General features: G+C 40.4%; 1 protein-coding gene across 2 annotated transcripts in view; it reads left to right on the top strand.

Moving 5' to 3' along the window:
• Positions 1-762: 762 nt before the first annotated feature.
• The window catches only part of camk1b (calcium/calmodulin-dependent protein kinase Ib), a 46258-nt gene continuing 31798 nt past the window's right edge, over positions 763-15222 (top strand). Inside the window, exons 1-3 of one of the 2 annotated variants that reach the window (XM_035388316.1) lie at positions 763-886; positions 5672-5684; positions 11306-11422. In XM_035388316.1, the coding sequence (XP_035244207.1) occupies positions 778-886; positions 5672-5684; positions 11306-11422 (239 nt within the window). In that variant the 5' untranslated portion in view covers positions 763-777. The remainder of the gene's footprint in view (positions 887-5671; positions 5685-11305; positions 11423-15222) is intronic. The other variant, XM_035388317.1, reaches the window with a different exon arrangement.

Below are 15222 nucleotides of genomic sequence, written 5' to 3' on the forward strand. Positions count from 1 at the left end.
ATGTTTCAAACGCCGTGTTAACCAAATAACTTGAATACCAATCTCCATTCAAACTCTGCATCTGTTAGATCGCCAGATGGCGTAATCAAGACAAAACTGTGGCGGTCAATTGCATTACTCATGGGGTTTTCTGAAAGCAGTTCTGCATTTGACAGGCTATCCCCCTAGGGGCAATTCGTTTTCAGCACGCAAGAAAAAATGAAACCTATCCACGACATACAGACAAGAGGACAAGACACACCGAAAATTAATTTATTGAAAATGTGTTTCATTTTATTCATGCTGTTTTATGAAGAAAAAACCCAAACTAAATTCTGTCTTTCTCAGTAGTAACGTCATATACGTTCGCAAAGAAAATGTAGGTTCATGTTTCGTCGTTAACGCTAATATATAGCATTTATTGCGAGTTATTAAAGTACGACGTGCCTCACACACGTGTTTTTCTATGTGAACACCATCTTTATAATTATCTAACAAAATGACGGTCCTGAATACGACATATGCAATACTCGCGAATTAATTTACTTCATTATAAGACACAGACTAAATTTAATACAGAAATATGTAGCTAAAGAATCTGCGTACAAATACTGCTCCCTGTTTGGCTTTGCTTATCAATGGATGTGCACACCTTTTCCAGGGAAAGGCGCTAAAGTTAAAAATGGACCTATCATAAATAGCGCCACAGTTACCTGGTGCCACAAGGAGGCCAGAGATTGGTTCAGAGCTGCAAGGAACTCGCCTCTTTGCGTGGTGGCCACCCCTCCGCTAATAAATATGACGTCAGGAAAGTGTTGGAGGGTTGTCAAAGGAGCCAGTTTTCGCGAACGAAGATCAAAATTGCAGAGACAGAGAGGGAGATACTTTCGAGGTCGTGCAATTACAGGTGAGGATGTTTTTTGGAATCCCGGCTTGCTGTGTCTAATGGTTAGTTGTTTAGGTAACTAATTTATTAAGTGAAACTTGGGATGTAATGTTACGGACTAGCTAGCTAGAATAACTAATGTGTCTTATCTAAACTGTTAAGTAGCTTGCTATGGGTATTTTAGATGGTTTGATAATTGAGCCTTTCGCTTCATTGAGTCAATGCAACCTGTACCCCTTTACAAACTAGGTAGCTGTGTCGTCAGAACTACACTCATACTATCGAGATCACTTGTTCGCCAGCCAGTAACGTTAACGAAAATCAAAACTATGGTTAACGTATATGTAGTACGAGTTATCCCCTAGCTGTCATTTTGCAGATGAAATGGGTAGCCTGGATAATTGTGCACTGTGCATCTTTGCAGGCAGATAAGTAATTTTTAGGGATTTTATAGTGTACCACATGGGGTGACGTTAGGCGGCACCAAGTGAAGAGAAAGGTAGCAAGTAAGTACGCAAGCGAATGAACATAATTAACTATACAGCCATCTGCATGGTCTACTGTAATTGCGTCTCGCTGAGTGTACATGGACGTCAGTTTCTTTTCTTGGTAGCTATTTTTGGTGAGCAACGAAGCAAACTGGCACGGCGAAATTTTTTATTGGCTATGAATGTGATGTATAGTTCGATTGGATTTTTTAAAATTATTTTTTAATTCATTTGTTATTATTTTTTGGTTTGAACAATTTTGGAAAGCTTGCAAACGAAAAATTACAACGATTCATTTCTAGAGCAAAATATCTGACTGATTTGGAATTATATGCTTGAAAGTTAACGCAACTGATCTCCAAGTCCTTGCTGTGTCTTTAAGGAATGACACTGAATTATATTCACATAGCAGATCCTATCGGTTGGATATAGCTCTCAACGTTGGGATTTGATTGATTGATTGATTGGTTGATTGATATGAAGGGTCTATGGAAAGCGAGTGCTTAGGAAATACCATGCAAAGTAACCAAGGTTAACTAATGTCCAGTTGCAGCACCATTAGCTTTCAGAATGCATGCAATGTTTCCGTCTATTGCAAGATCGACGTTTAGATTATTGAACAGGCAAAATGAACCCCGTCTCTTTTTTACCCGTGTTCCAGGCATTGACGCTCTCCAGATAGGAATTCCCTGTCTGGAAGCATTTTACACATCATCTACAGCGCTGGCTACCAGAAGGCGCCTGCAGGTTATCAATTAATAAGATAAATGAGAAGGATATTCTTAGCCGACAACGTTCTGTGGTTGGATTGCTTCAATCGAGATTTTACGATGTCGACAGTGCTGGTCTCAGTGTTGGCTGGCATTGAGAAATCTTGTTACCTGTGACCAATGACATTGTGCAGGCTCACATGTAGCCTAACAGCCTTATCTGTGACAAGGATATCAAAATTGTATATGTTGTGTGACAGAAAAGCCCAAAGTCTTATATTTTGGAGGGACACAATGACGCATCACAGCATGAAGCAGTGCTGGTGTCTGTCCTAACAAAAACACATACTGTGCCTTGCAAATCCACTAAATTGTAAGTACTGTAATTGGTAAACCAAATTTTAAGTACAACGGCACTTGTGTGGTTACAGCCAGTGTTTTTATCTTGAGCACTGATGAGACCTTGGTATATCCTTCACGTAACATACAGTGAGTTCCATAATGTTTGGGACAAAGACTTTTAAATTTTTTTTTGGTGATTTGGCTCTGTACTCCACAATTTTAGATTTGTAATCAAACAATTTCGCATGTGTTTTAAGTGCACATTCTCAGCCTTTTTAAAAGGGTATTTTTATACACCCTTTTTTTAAAGGGTATTTTTATACCAACATATTGAAAGGAACACACCTTTTATGCATAGCACCACCCCCCCCCCCCCCCCCCCCCCCATTTAAGGGCACCGTAATGTTTGGCATATGGTATATAAATGAAAGTAGTCATGTTACTTTCTTATATCCTTTGCATGCATGCAATGCAATTCTTGAAGTCTGTGACCCATAGACATTACTACGTGCTGAGTTTTTTATTTATTTATTTATTTTACTGGTGATGGTCTGCTAGGCCTGTACTGCTGCTATATTCATCTCCTGCTTGTTTCAGGGGCCAGGCTAGTTGCCTTACTTTTCTTTTCAGCACATGAAGCGTATGTTCAATTGGATTCAGATTACATGAATGACTCGGTCAAGAATATTCCAGTTTTTAGCTTTGAAAAATCTCTTTTGTTGCTTTAGCAGTATGTTTGAGATCATTGTCTTGTTGTAGGATGAAGCACCATCCAATGAGTTTGGATGCACTTGTCTGAACTTGAGCAGATGAGATGTTTCTGTACACTGCAGCATTCATTCTGCTGCTGCTATCAACAGTTAAATCATCAATGAAGACAAGTGAGCCAGTACTTGTGGTAGCCACACATGCCCAAACCATAACACCCCCACCACTATGTTTCACAGATGAGGGGGTTCTTTGGATATTGGACTGTTCTTTTTGGCCTCCACACTTTGCTCTTGCCATCTGATACAAATGAATCTTGGTCTCATTTGTCCACAAGGCCTTTTTCCAGAATTCTGCAGGCTTTTGTGAAGTACTTCCTTGCAAATTGTAACCTGGCCATCCAGTTTTTGTGACTAACTAGTGATTTGCATCTTGCAGTGTAGCCTCTCTAGTTCTGTTTGTGAAGTCTTCTGCGGACAGTAGTCCCTGGCACTTCCACGCCTGCCTCCTGAAGAGTTTTTCTGATTTGTCAGACAGGTGTTTGAGGGTTTCTTTCATTATGGTGAAAATTCTTCCATCATCAACTGTAGAGGTTTTCCCTTGGTCTACCAGACCCTTTGCGATTTCTGAGCTCACCAGTACTCTATTCTTAATGATGTTCCAAACAGCTGATTTTAGTAAGCCTAAGGCTTGGCCTATGTCTCTATTTTTTCTGATTCCTCAGCCACATAATGGCTACTTTGACTTTCATTGGCACAACTCAAGACTAGATACTGAAAGCACTCTTATATTTACATTACATTTTACATTACATTTATTTGGCAGACGCTTTTATCCAAAGCGACGTACAAAAAGTGCATTTCATGGTCATAGACAACAGCTAAACACAGGTTCAGTAAGGTACAATACTTATTTTGTACAGCTATTTCTAGCCAAGGACACAGTTTAGTTCAGACAGTGAACACTATTCAGACCTAGCCTAACCTCTGCAAAGCCAACTAGGCAGAAGAATAAACTACAGTATTAGGACAAATACAAATTACCAAAAAGTGCTGGGATGTGGCAACATGTAACAAGTGTCATGAAAAAAGGGGGGGGCGGAGATTTAGAGTGAAATATACAGCGTGGTGGTGGTTAGTCTTGGTATAGTCTGAAGAGAAGTCTTCAGGCCGCATTTGCACTAATGACGCAACTGAACACACCTGACTATGACTAATCAGAAACACCTGTGAAGCCATTTGTCCCAAACATTATGGTGCATTGAAAACTGCTGCAATTTCTACACAGTGAAATCAAAATGTTGAAATACCCTTTGATAAAAGCTGAGAATCTGCACTTTAGCCACATGTGAATTGTTGGATTACAAATCTGAAATTGTGGGGTACAGAGTCAAATCAAGAAAATGTGTTTGTCCCAAGCATTATCAAGCTCACTGTAATATGTCCTTTGGATGAGTTCTAGAGAACCAGATAGATGCTGTATTAATTTCCAATTTATCTTTGATATCAGTAATATATATATGTTTTTCTTAATTTATAAACAAAAAATTAATTTATAATCTTTGACAATGAGTAGGAATTGGATGCTCATATTGTACTGAGAGGGATTAACACTTTTTTTCTCAGAAAACAGGATGGATGGGTATTACTGCAGACACTCAAGATGTCTTGTAGACTTCTGAAGGGGGTTCTCATCCTTCAGGGGCTTCAGCTTCTTTTTGTGTAGGAGAAGCGTGGTACAATACAGAGGACAGCCAGTACAGAGCCGTTGTTGGACAGCAAGCGTCTTATTTAAATATAGTGCTTTCAGAGACTATTATCTTCCGTTTGGTGTGTACATTTGCATTTGTTGAGTCACTGTTTGGCTCATAATCTAGTGTACAAAATTGTCTTTAATGTCCTATGACCAGAAAGCCCACTGTCATAATAGGCATCTTTGTGAAGTGATTGACGCATACAGTAAGTGGTTAGAGATAAGCCACCTGGCTGTGACTGTGCTATGAACAGACACTCCCACTGTGCCCTTTGGTATTCGGATGTATTGCAGAACTTCCACTGTTATCAGATGTCTCTCAAATAATTGGACATGGACTTTGTTTGTTCCGTAAGATCAGGAATTTATTTGTATCTGCAATTTATCTAAATGACCCTGACTGAAGAAAAGACAAGACAGAAAATACATCACTACTATTGCCTCGCAGTCAGAACTTGTTGCTGTATTGTGCAAAGGATATGCTAAATTGCAGAAGGATGATCATGGTTCATGTGCATTATTACATGTTGTGTAGCGTCATGCCTATTATAGGTTGCTCAGTTTGGTTAGTGAGTGCTCTTCCAGAGCAGGGTCCCCACTTCCTGTATTTCTGAAGTGGTTGGGTGGGAGGTGGGGTGGTGGGTTTCACTCAAAGGGGGACCTAACCCCTAGCTCTTAGCAGGCAGATAGGCCTATTTGCTGCAGAATCTCCCATTGCGTCATACTGCTCTATATTAGCATTAACCTGACCCAGCCTTTGATTGGCTGTGATGTCACAGTATTTGTTTCTTCTGTTCACTGTGCAGCCATGGGAAATCAGTGAGTACTCAATAAGTTCTTATTATTTTTACATTTATATGTTTTACATGGTAAATGCTGCATGCGAAATGAATACTACCATGTGTTTATACACATGGTTTATTTCAAGCTTGCTGTATCTTTTATTTTCTCCAACACATTGTTTTGTTTTTGAAAGGGAATGGGTGCTGGTGAGCATTTCCTGATCAGCAGGCGCTGTCGGTAGAAAATAGAAATGTAGTTCCATTTTCTTTGTAGAGTCTTGTTGAGAGCTCAGCATGCATGTGCTCATTTTTATTTTTGACTCATTTAGGCTATTTAGTTGTTTATTTATATCTCTGATGGTTTGGATCAGTAAACATCTTACTTTACTATATTAAAGTTGAAAAAGTGTCACCCATGTTGAGAGTTAGGCGATAGTCTACATTTTGCTTTCTTAAATGGGTTGTTGTGGAGATTAGATCCACAACTGAAATTTTTCTGGTATGTTGAGGATGCTTATGCTCCCTTATGCTCTGTATGTCTGATTAAAAAATACAGATCACATTTGTAAACATGTTTACATGCAGGTAATTAATGTTAAATGCACAGAGATTTGCATCTTGGTAAGGCAGATTACATGCATGAATAGTTAAAAAATAGTTAGCCAAGTTAACAAAAGGACAGGCCTACAGTATACACTCAAATAGTTTGTGTACGTGTTGTCAGACTCTCTTTATAGTTGCACACAAACAGAGGGACAGTAACTTTTATGCAAATAGGCTATCATTCAGACAGTTAGAGAATCTGTTTGTCTTTAGCACATTTAGAATAACAAAAGACAAGATTGAAGATTGAGATTTGTACAACTGGCGTGACATAGGCTACATTGTGAAATGCATGCATCTGATTCTTCTTCTCCGGTGAAATTTGCTTTTATTTGATGCTTTATTCCTATATGCTATATATTATTTACTTTGTTCAGTCCATTAGCTCATCAGTCCATCAGTCCATCATCTTTGCTTGCCAAGATACATGCACAGTGGATAACCGTAGTGTTATATCCATTTGTCATTTATTTGCGACGTGCATGCAAACATTCAGTAACATAGTCTTAAGCAAGCTTTTCAAATACTTTGTTTACAGTGATATGTATTAATATATAATTTAACATATAATATAACTTTTGGGAGAAATATTCTGACTAACATGGGCATATTTCAGTGTACATAACCATGGCTTGTTTTTTTTTTTTTTTTGAATGGACTTGCATTTGAACACATTTTCCACGATCTTGAAATGTTCTGGTCAGCTTGTGTTCAGTCTCAAATGAGAATATGCAGTTGTTAAACCCTTAACAACCTTGGTGGAAATATGATTTATGTAATTAAATTCTCTTATTGCTGGCTCAGCAGTCTGAGCATCATACTGTGTGCATCTGTTGTTTTATTTCCCTTTTGGAGGTTTGGTTGCAGTATTGGCCCTTCTTGGAAACATCACTGTCTCAGAATGAGCACATAAATGACTGTGTAGTAAACTTAAAAGACAAAAATCTGATTTAATTAATTTTTATGTTTTCTGTGAATCACGAAAATGGACAAATGACTGTAAATTAGAAGTGTCTCATTATTAACACATTCATATAGGCCTAGGCTAAACATTCACTTAAAAAAATCTCACATTTGTTGCTTTTGTGCTGGAATATGACCCTGGCTACACACAGGGCCACTAGCTATTTGTACACTTCTCCATTGGAATGCCACCCTTGAAGAAGTAGCAAAAATCTGTTTTAATGGATTTAAAACATTGTGAGTATGTACAGCAACATATTGCAAAATAGCGTAGACATGACAGCTCAAATTCTATCAGAAAGTCTACATTCTTCATGCTTTGTGATCCTTCCCATGTCATTTTTCTTCCCTGGGCGTTGTTTACAATCATTTAAAAAAATATTAGCAGGTTTTTGCTCTATCTTGGACAACTGAACCTCATTTAGGCTACTTAAAAATATAATTTTTTTTAAAGAATTTTGTGAACTCATACAAATCTCTCTCTAATTTCATTAATTTATTTTAAAAAATGTATCCATTTCACCAGTTTACGGTTTACCCTAAATTTGCTGTCTGAAACCCGCACGATATTTTCATTGAAATGTGTGATATTTTCAAACCTAGCCACGTAAGTGTGACATTGGGCCTCAATGCTTTTGTTTCACCCCTGATGTGTGAGGCTTCAGACCTGTGAAACTAATGGTAAATGTAACTTAGTGACATGGGTCAAGCTTGAATCAAACAACAGACATGGTGTAGGCTACATTATCCACTTTTAGTTTTATTCCTTGGTGGCTCAACAGTTTTATTCACCAGGCTGACTCACAGATTCTGGGTGCTTTTCTTATGTTTGTCATGCTGACCCATATCAGCTCACCCTTTTAGCATTACTTAATAGGTCAGTAAGATGTGAAAGTAAATGGCTCTCAATGATGTCAACATTAAACGGATAAGAAAGGAGCAGCAATCATTCCAGGGAAAACCTTAACTTTGGACTGTAGATGAAGTCCAGCAGTTTCGGTCTGGAATGACGGCATAATTCATGCAATGAGCAAACGTTCATGCTATAGCCTACTGGTATCACATACAGTAGCTTTGGCTTGATATCATTATTGTCAGAGGCCAAATATGAGTGCTTTGTGTCCATTAGGCTTGCTTAAGCCCACAAAGTCATGAGGATGTTGCAACTTCTGTATTTGACTTCCTGTGTTGAGAATAAAGGACAAGTTGTAATAACTGCCACAAGCCATCCGCATAGGCCGTTTCCTACCTACTTTCCTAATTGAGCATGTGAATGCTCCATGCAGAGCTTTTGCCTTTCAGAGACAAAATATGAGCCGTGTCAGTACTGTTGGCCTAGTTCAGGAGCAACACACACTCACACACAGCTTTCCTGGAATCACTGCCATGCACTGAATTTACTGCCAACCAAAGGACTAAAACAAACATTGTGTTCTCTGCACCTTAATGCTCTGCACCTTCTAGCTGCACCAAGGACCACAATAGAAATACGTCCTGTGACTTTTTTGCTATCCTTGATGCTCTTTTAATTGTGCATGTACATTGGTGTTTGCAACCATGCAATTGTCCTTTTAAAGTGAATCGTCAAATAAATAAACTAAACTAAAACTAAAATTCTGGGGTTGCAGTTTGGTTTTTCCAGGAGCCATAATTCCCCTTTATGTTTCCATGGAAACATGCAACACCAAATCCGGACAAAAAAAGGAGGCAGAAGACCTCCAAGGGCGTGCGACAGCACACTGCACAGCTAAACTCATATGAATGGGGAGCGAGCAATGTATTTTTTTTAAAGAGGAGAGAGGCAGCACTGCCACACCAGAGTGGACTGATTCAGGGAATGATCGTCATTCACTAGTATCCCCATTTATCAGATGGCAAGTTCCATTGTCTTCAATGATAGAGGCCAGTTGGTCACGGTAATCCAATGAGACTTTGACGGAGGTCATTTGTAGTTATTGGGGAATTTTGTATATTCACCTGCTGATTCACCTTCATTTTTGTGTGCTTATGAGGAGGCTGCCAGTAAATAGACTTGTCTGCCTGGTTACCTGAACTCTGTACAGTTCTTCATTTTGTACATTTGTCTCCATGGCTCGTTGTAAACCTTCCTCTGGTGTTCCCAAGCAACGGAATCCAGGGAAAGTGTCATGTTGGATGGATATTTCAGCGGTCCGTATAGGTTTAAAGCAGAATAACGCTTTTACCGAGGAAGCCAGTTAATGGAGACATGGAAATCTTTTACTGGAGACTTCAGATACCTTGGGTGTTTTTGGAATATGGTTAGAGAAATTCTTTTTGATCTAGACGCCTGTAGCTTTAGCCTGTAGGTCCACTTCTGTCGAATGGCTGAGTAGTAGCGGCTGGGCTTGGCAGTAGGGGGAAATGCGGTCGACTTATGTTTCTAAAAGCTGGGATGAGTCAACAGCTCTGCCCTCTGTCTGATTCTGTTTGAAAGAAAGTCAGAAAGTCAGGGGTAATGCCACAACGACAGGCTGATTTTCCTTGTTTCTGACATATTTTTTTGTTGTTGAAGAAAGAGAAAATAGTCAAGTCAAAAATAAACGATTATGTCATTGCTTGAGTAACCCTGCCATCATATGCTACAGTCTTCAGTGTAGTAATGCTGAGAAATCACAGAATATGGGCTGATACAAGCAGTGTTATTTCTGTCTGAGTCATGCTGCTTTTCCCAACTGGTTTCAAACTGAAACAGTCGTGTCTACCCCACACAGCCCAAAGACCAGTTTAGCCTCAGATATATATATATATATATGCATACATATACATACATATATATGCACAGAAGCCCTGTGGAACATGAATGATGCGTCATCTTGAAAGAGGAAGGAAGAAATTGAGCAGAAGAGAAACCGAAAGACTGTTGCTTGAATGGAGCGGCAGAAGAGTCAGTTGTATGCGGAGTGTGAGGCATTTGAGATTTGAGCAAATGTAGTACAATCATTCTCCTTATCCATTTTCTCCCTAATTTTGGAAGACCAGTAATGCCTCTCAAGTCATAACTGTGCCATCTGCAACCAATGCAGGAAGCTTTTTTTGGAGGGGTGGGGGAAGTGGGAGTTTACCATGCACCTTTTCTAGCTTTAGAAGAGGCCCTGGAATTGTTCCTGAATGGGTTGAGGAAAATACACAAGCTAACATGAAAAGAAAGTAAACTGTAACGGATTGCAAGTGTTTGTTTCCTCTCTTGTTGTCTGTATGGGAGGTGGGAGGTGAGAGGTGGGGGGTCCATGCCCGATTGTCTGAAGGTTACCTTGCAGTGGCCTGGAGTAGCATAAGGGCCCGTGTGGTGGTCTGGCTTTTGAGCTGCATGGATCTTAAGTACAGCAGGTTGGAACAATGTCACACAAGTAGAAAACCTGTATTAGGCCTACTTGATTAACATTTTATGGAGGGAAGGAAGAACTGGATGGTCTGCATTCCTGTGCCACCAGATTCTGGTTGTTGCTGTATCTTAGAAAGATCGTATTCTCTCTCTCTGAAAATGCATTTCTGACCTCAGTGGAAAAAGAAGACTTCCAATACAACTGAAGTGATTCATGGAAACGGGGCTAAAATAAAATTGTAGGCTTATTAAAAAATAAAACAAAGGGTAAAATGCAGAGCACCAAACCATTAACAACAGCTGTATATGATGTTGCATTAAAGTGAACATAGAGCCTGCCCATAATGGCATATTGCATTAGATTATGGTGATTATTTGATCCATATGACATATGTAACAACATATTACCATATTGGCAGTGACTGATATTGATCGTGACTGCCTGTTTGCTGAATCACAGGCTAACAACATAATTAGGTATGCATTCAAACAATCACGACATTTCAAGAGGCTGCATGGCCTGAAGTATGTAATGGCTGATAATAATAATGTTTCAATAACTGATACTATTATTATTATTATTATTATTATTATTATTTTCTACTTTTTCCTGGATAGCTTGTTATGGATTGCATGTACTTTTTACAATCTCTTATCAGTTTACAGCTTATTCTCTGTAGAGCTGGAGGCATTCTGAGGTGGTAAGAAGAATTTCGCTGGCTGAATGATCCATCTCTCCTCTCTGGTAGTTTCCCTGTGGCCGAGCGCAACGACAGTAAGATGCCTTTGGGAGATGATGGACATGCCTGGAAAAAGAAGACTTCAGACATTAAGGAGATCTACGACTTCAAAGAAGTTCTGGGGACGTAAGTGTCTTTTGAATAATTGGTCTTCACGGACCGCTACATTCCGCCTAGGTGCCAAAACCGAAACAAAAAAAGGGTTTCTTTTCACATTCAGCCATCAGACCCTTTTTCTATTAATTCCTCCTCCCAGGCTCGCTGGCGACAGGCGCTTTTCTGATGGTCATTATTACCCTTAGGGGACCGGCGTTTTTTCACCAGTTGCTATCAGTCTGTGGCGACTGGTGCTTTTTCATCATTACCATCAGGCGGTGTTGATGATGCGGCACGACAGAGCGAAGGACAGCATCAGTGGCCGGAGGAAATAACTCATCAGCGAGAGCCAGTTGTCATTTCAGAAGGTCTAAAAAGGGTGATTACAGCCACCTCCCTAGGCACTGGGGTGTCTAGGCATGACCGTTGATCATCACGCTAACACAAATTTCATACTCCCCATTGATTAATTCCATATAGTGTGCGGACGGGTGTGGTGACCAGAGCACATCATTGTCGAGCTGCTTCTGATTTCACAACCTGATTGGTGTTGTCTTGCTGCTGTTTGCTCATGTTAGAATAACAGCGTTAAGTTCCGGGAGTGGATGATGTATTCAGATCCAGTGAGGTGACTGAAAATGTTTTTTTTTTTTTTTTTCTCGCATTTTCTCCCCAATTTAGCCGTTATACCAATTCCCCGTGTGAATCACGGTCCTGGTTGATGCGCTATCCTCTGTTGGTCTAGGGAGGGTGTAGACTACCACATGCCTCCTCCGATACATGTGGAGTCGCCAGCCGCTTCTTTTCACCTGACAGCGAGGAGAGTGTTTCACTGGGAGAGCGTAACGCGTGCGGAGGTTCACGCTATCTCCCCCAGATCCCCTCCCTGCTGAACAGGCGCCCCGACCAATGAGTAGGAGTCGCTAATGCAACGATCAGGACTCATACCCTCACCGGCTTCCCACCCGCGAACACTGCCAATTGTGTTCGTAGGAACGTCTGACCAAGCCGGAAGTACCGCTGCCAGGGATTTAAACCGCGTCTCTGCGGTGGTAGGCGAGTGCTTATACCTCTACGGCCGAGGTGATTGAGAATTTGCACCATATGAAGCAGGAAATCCATTTCAACATAGTGTGATGCTTCTTTAGAACTAGACAAACATCTTTTTCATTTTAAGCCGGCAGTTTATTTATTTATTTATTTATTTATTCATTCATTCATAAATTTATCTTCCATGTATCTAAGATATGAGTGCATTCTCAAGCAAATGTTGAAATGTGTGTCTTTTATTTTGATTAGATTTTTTGCATTTTTGTCTGTGATTCATACAAATTTTATTGTTTGCTGTAGTTGTAGTTCTGGCTTATTGTCTAATAAATGAAGTCTAATAAATGTAATGCATAAAATATATTTTTGATCTTTTTCAAAGCGAAAAACTCAAAATGGTGGGCCCCTGGCACCTGTTGTCCTATGTGTGGCTTTCCCAGGAAATGAAAGCATTCCTGGTGGATGTTGTCTGTTTGGTCTTGGGTTTGGCATGCAGCACAAGTCTCCACCAGGCTTGAGTAGGAAAAGCTGTTGGGATCCAGGCCTGGTCTTTCCCAAAGCCAGAGGGCCCCGTAGCTGCAGTAATGCTGAGATTAATGTGAATTCGGTGCACGTGGACACAGCCCACTCCTGTTGGGAATTCTGGATTCCGCACATCTCCCTGTAGAACAGGGGAAATGAGCCAGGGCTGAGGGCTGTATGAGTTTGGCTTGTAGAGCCAGCATAGTTCAGCCAGGTCTGTCAGCTCAGGGAGTTTAGACGCCAAGCCACTCTTAATCCCCCCCACCCCCACAACGGGACCTCTCAGCACATTCTGCCGCCAAGGATCTGCAGTGTAGCCACACTGCGCAAAACCAACATGTGGAAAGAAAATCTTCCATTTGAACGGGCTCCGTGACGATGTGCCAGACGAGGGGGGGTGGACTCCAGAGTGTGGAAAAGGCACAATGGCCTGCAGCTCGTCTGCGTGGCGCCTTTGTGTTGCATTGTGTAGTGTTCCGTTGTATGACGTATGTGCTGGGTGAGGTTTGTTGATTTTGTGTGACATTGGGTGATGTTTGATGTTGTATACACTGTCGACAGTAGCTAGTTGTTTTCCTTCTCGAGGTTTTCCGTTCATTGAGTTAAAATAACAGTTTGTGGCTCTACAGCGCTATAATTTCATAATGATTTGTCACTATTGTACACCATGAACATACGTCTTCCGGTCTCACATAGTAGTGAAAGGCTGACTGTGCTTGTAGAAACACACTTTCTTTCATGAAGGAGTGCTGTATATATGAATGATGTTAACGATAAGAATAAATTGAACTGCTTCGGTGAGTATCCTAAGTTGCTCGTTTGGGCTTTTGATAGCTGTATATCAATGGAGAATTGAACATTTTGAAAACACGCCATATGTGCCTTTGTTGCTTCTGTATGCTTTCTGTCCCCTTCAAAATGCGGAATTCCTGAGTCAGCTGATGAAAGTGCCGGCAGACCGCGTTTGGCCTGATGATTGAACAGCTGGAGATTTTGGTGATATGTGGAAAAAATGAATTAAATGTATAATTTATTTTGAAGGTATGCCTTTTGATATAAATGTGCATTTATAAACCCCATGGTTAGCAAAGCATAATTTTTATGTTGATACTTTTTATGGACCTAAACCTGTTTATACTGGTTGAAAGTGAGTGGAAGCTAAAACTGGATTCCATGCGTACTCGGTGTCATTTGTTAGAATATTGAGTGATATGCTTTGTCTTCAACGAGTGGCAAAACAATAGCGCATCGTTTCAGTTTTAAAAAGCGCTGACATCTGATGGATTAATGTGTTGATGAAAAAATTCCTTACTTTTTAAAAGAAGATTACAAATTGGGTTAATTGGTTTAGTTCACCGGTTGACGTTAATACATTTATTTTGACAGTTTCAGTAACCTATCCCGTGTTTATATAACATTGTAGGCATGTAGCGGAAGCTCTTAACTAAAGGGAATTACACAGCATACATTCTTTACATATAATTCCTTACTGGGTATTTACTGAAGCATTTCAGGTTAATTACCCTGACCAGGGTATCTTCGGAGTGCATTGACTTCAGAATGAAATGCACAACCTTGGAATTGGTTCAGTTGCCTTACCATTTTGGTATACTGCTGCCTCTCTCTCTCTGTCCTCTGGCCCTTCCTTCATAAAGGCCTATAAGGCAGCTTGCTACTGAGATGGAAAGTGGGGGTGGGGACTCCTAACATGACCACGTCTTCCATCTGAAGAACTTAGTGACACAAATGGGAATCCTCTATAACCAGTTATTTGTAATGTTGATAATAAGCATTGTGTGATAATAAACAGCTTAGTCCAGTTTCCCTTGACTTGCAAAAACATTCATATGCTGTGTTTTCAGTACTATGAATAAAAATCTCTGACATGCTTCATTGATCTCTGCTTTGCTCTGTAAAAGCATACATTGTATGCCATCTTTCCGCGTGAATTGAAGAAAGCCTCTGGATAAAGGGAGCCAGCTCCTTACTCGCCTATTACTCATGAGGACTTCCCTGTTCTAAGGAACGATCACACCTAGGCAGCTGCAAAACCTCACTTCTTCTAGAAATGATTGTGTTACTTTCATTTCTCTTCACACTCCAGTCACCTTGTGCTCAGAAGCCACTCCAGATCAGCTGCGAAAGTTAAAAGGAGCCCTGTCCTCCTCTGAGAAATGCAAATCCGCAGGGCCTCGCCCTGTTAAAGGAACTGGCCATTCATTCTGCCACTTCTTATCACATGTATAATCTCATCCTGCCAG

This window comes from Anguilla anguilla, chromosome 13 (genome assembly GCF_013347855.1).
Source record: "Anguilla anguilla isolate fAngAng1 chromosome 13, fAngAng1.pri, whole genome shotgun sequence".
In the NCBI taxonomy this organism is placed as follows: domain Eukaryota; kingdom Metazoa; phylum Chordata; class Actinopteri; order Anguilliformes; family Anguillidae; genus Anguilla; species Anguilla anguilla.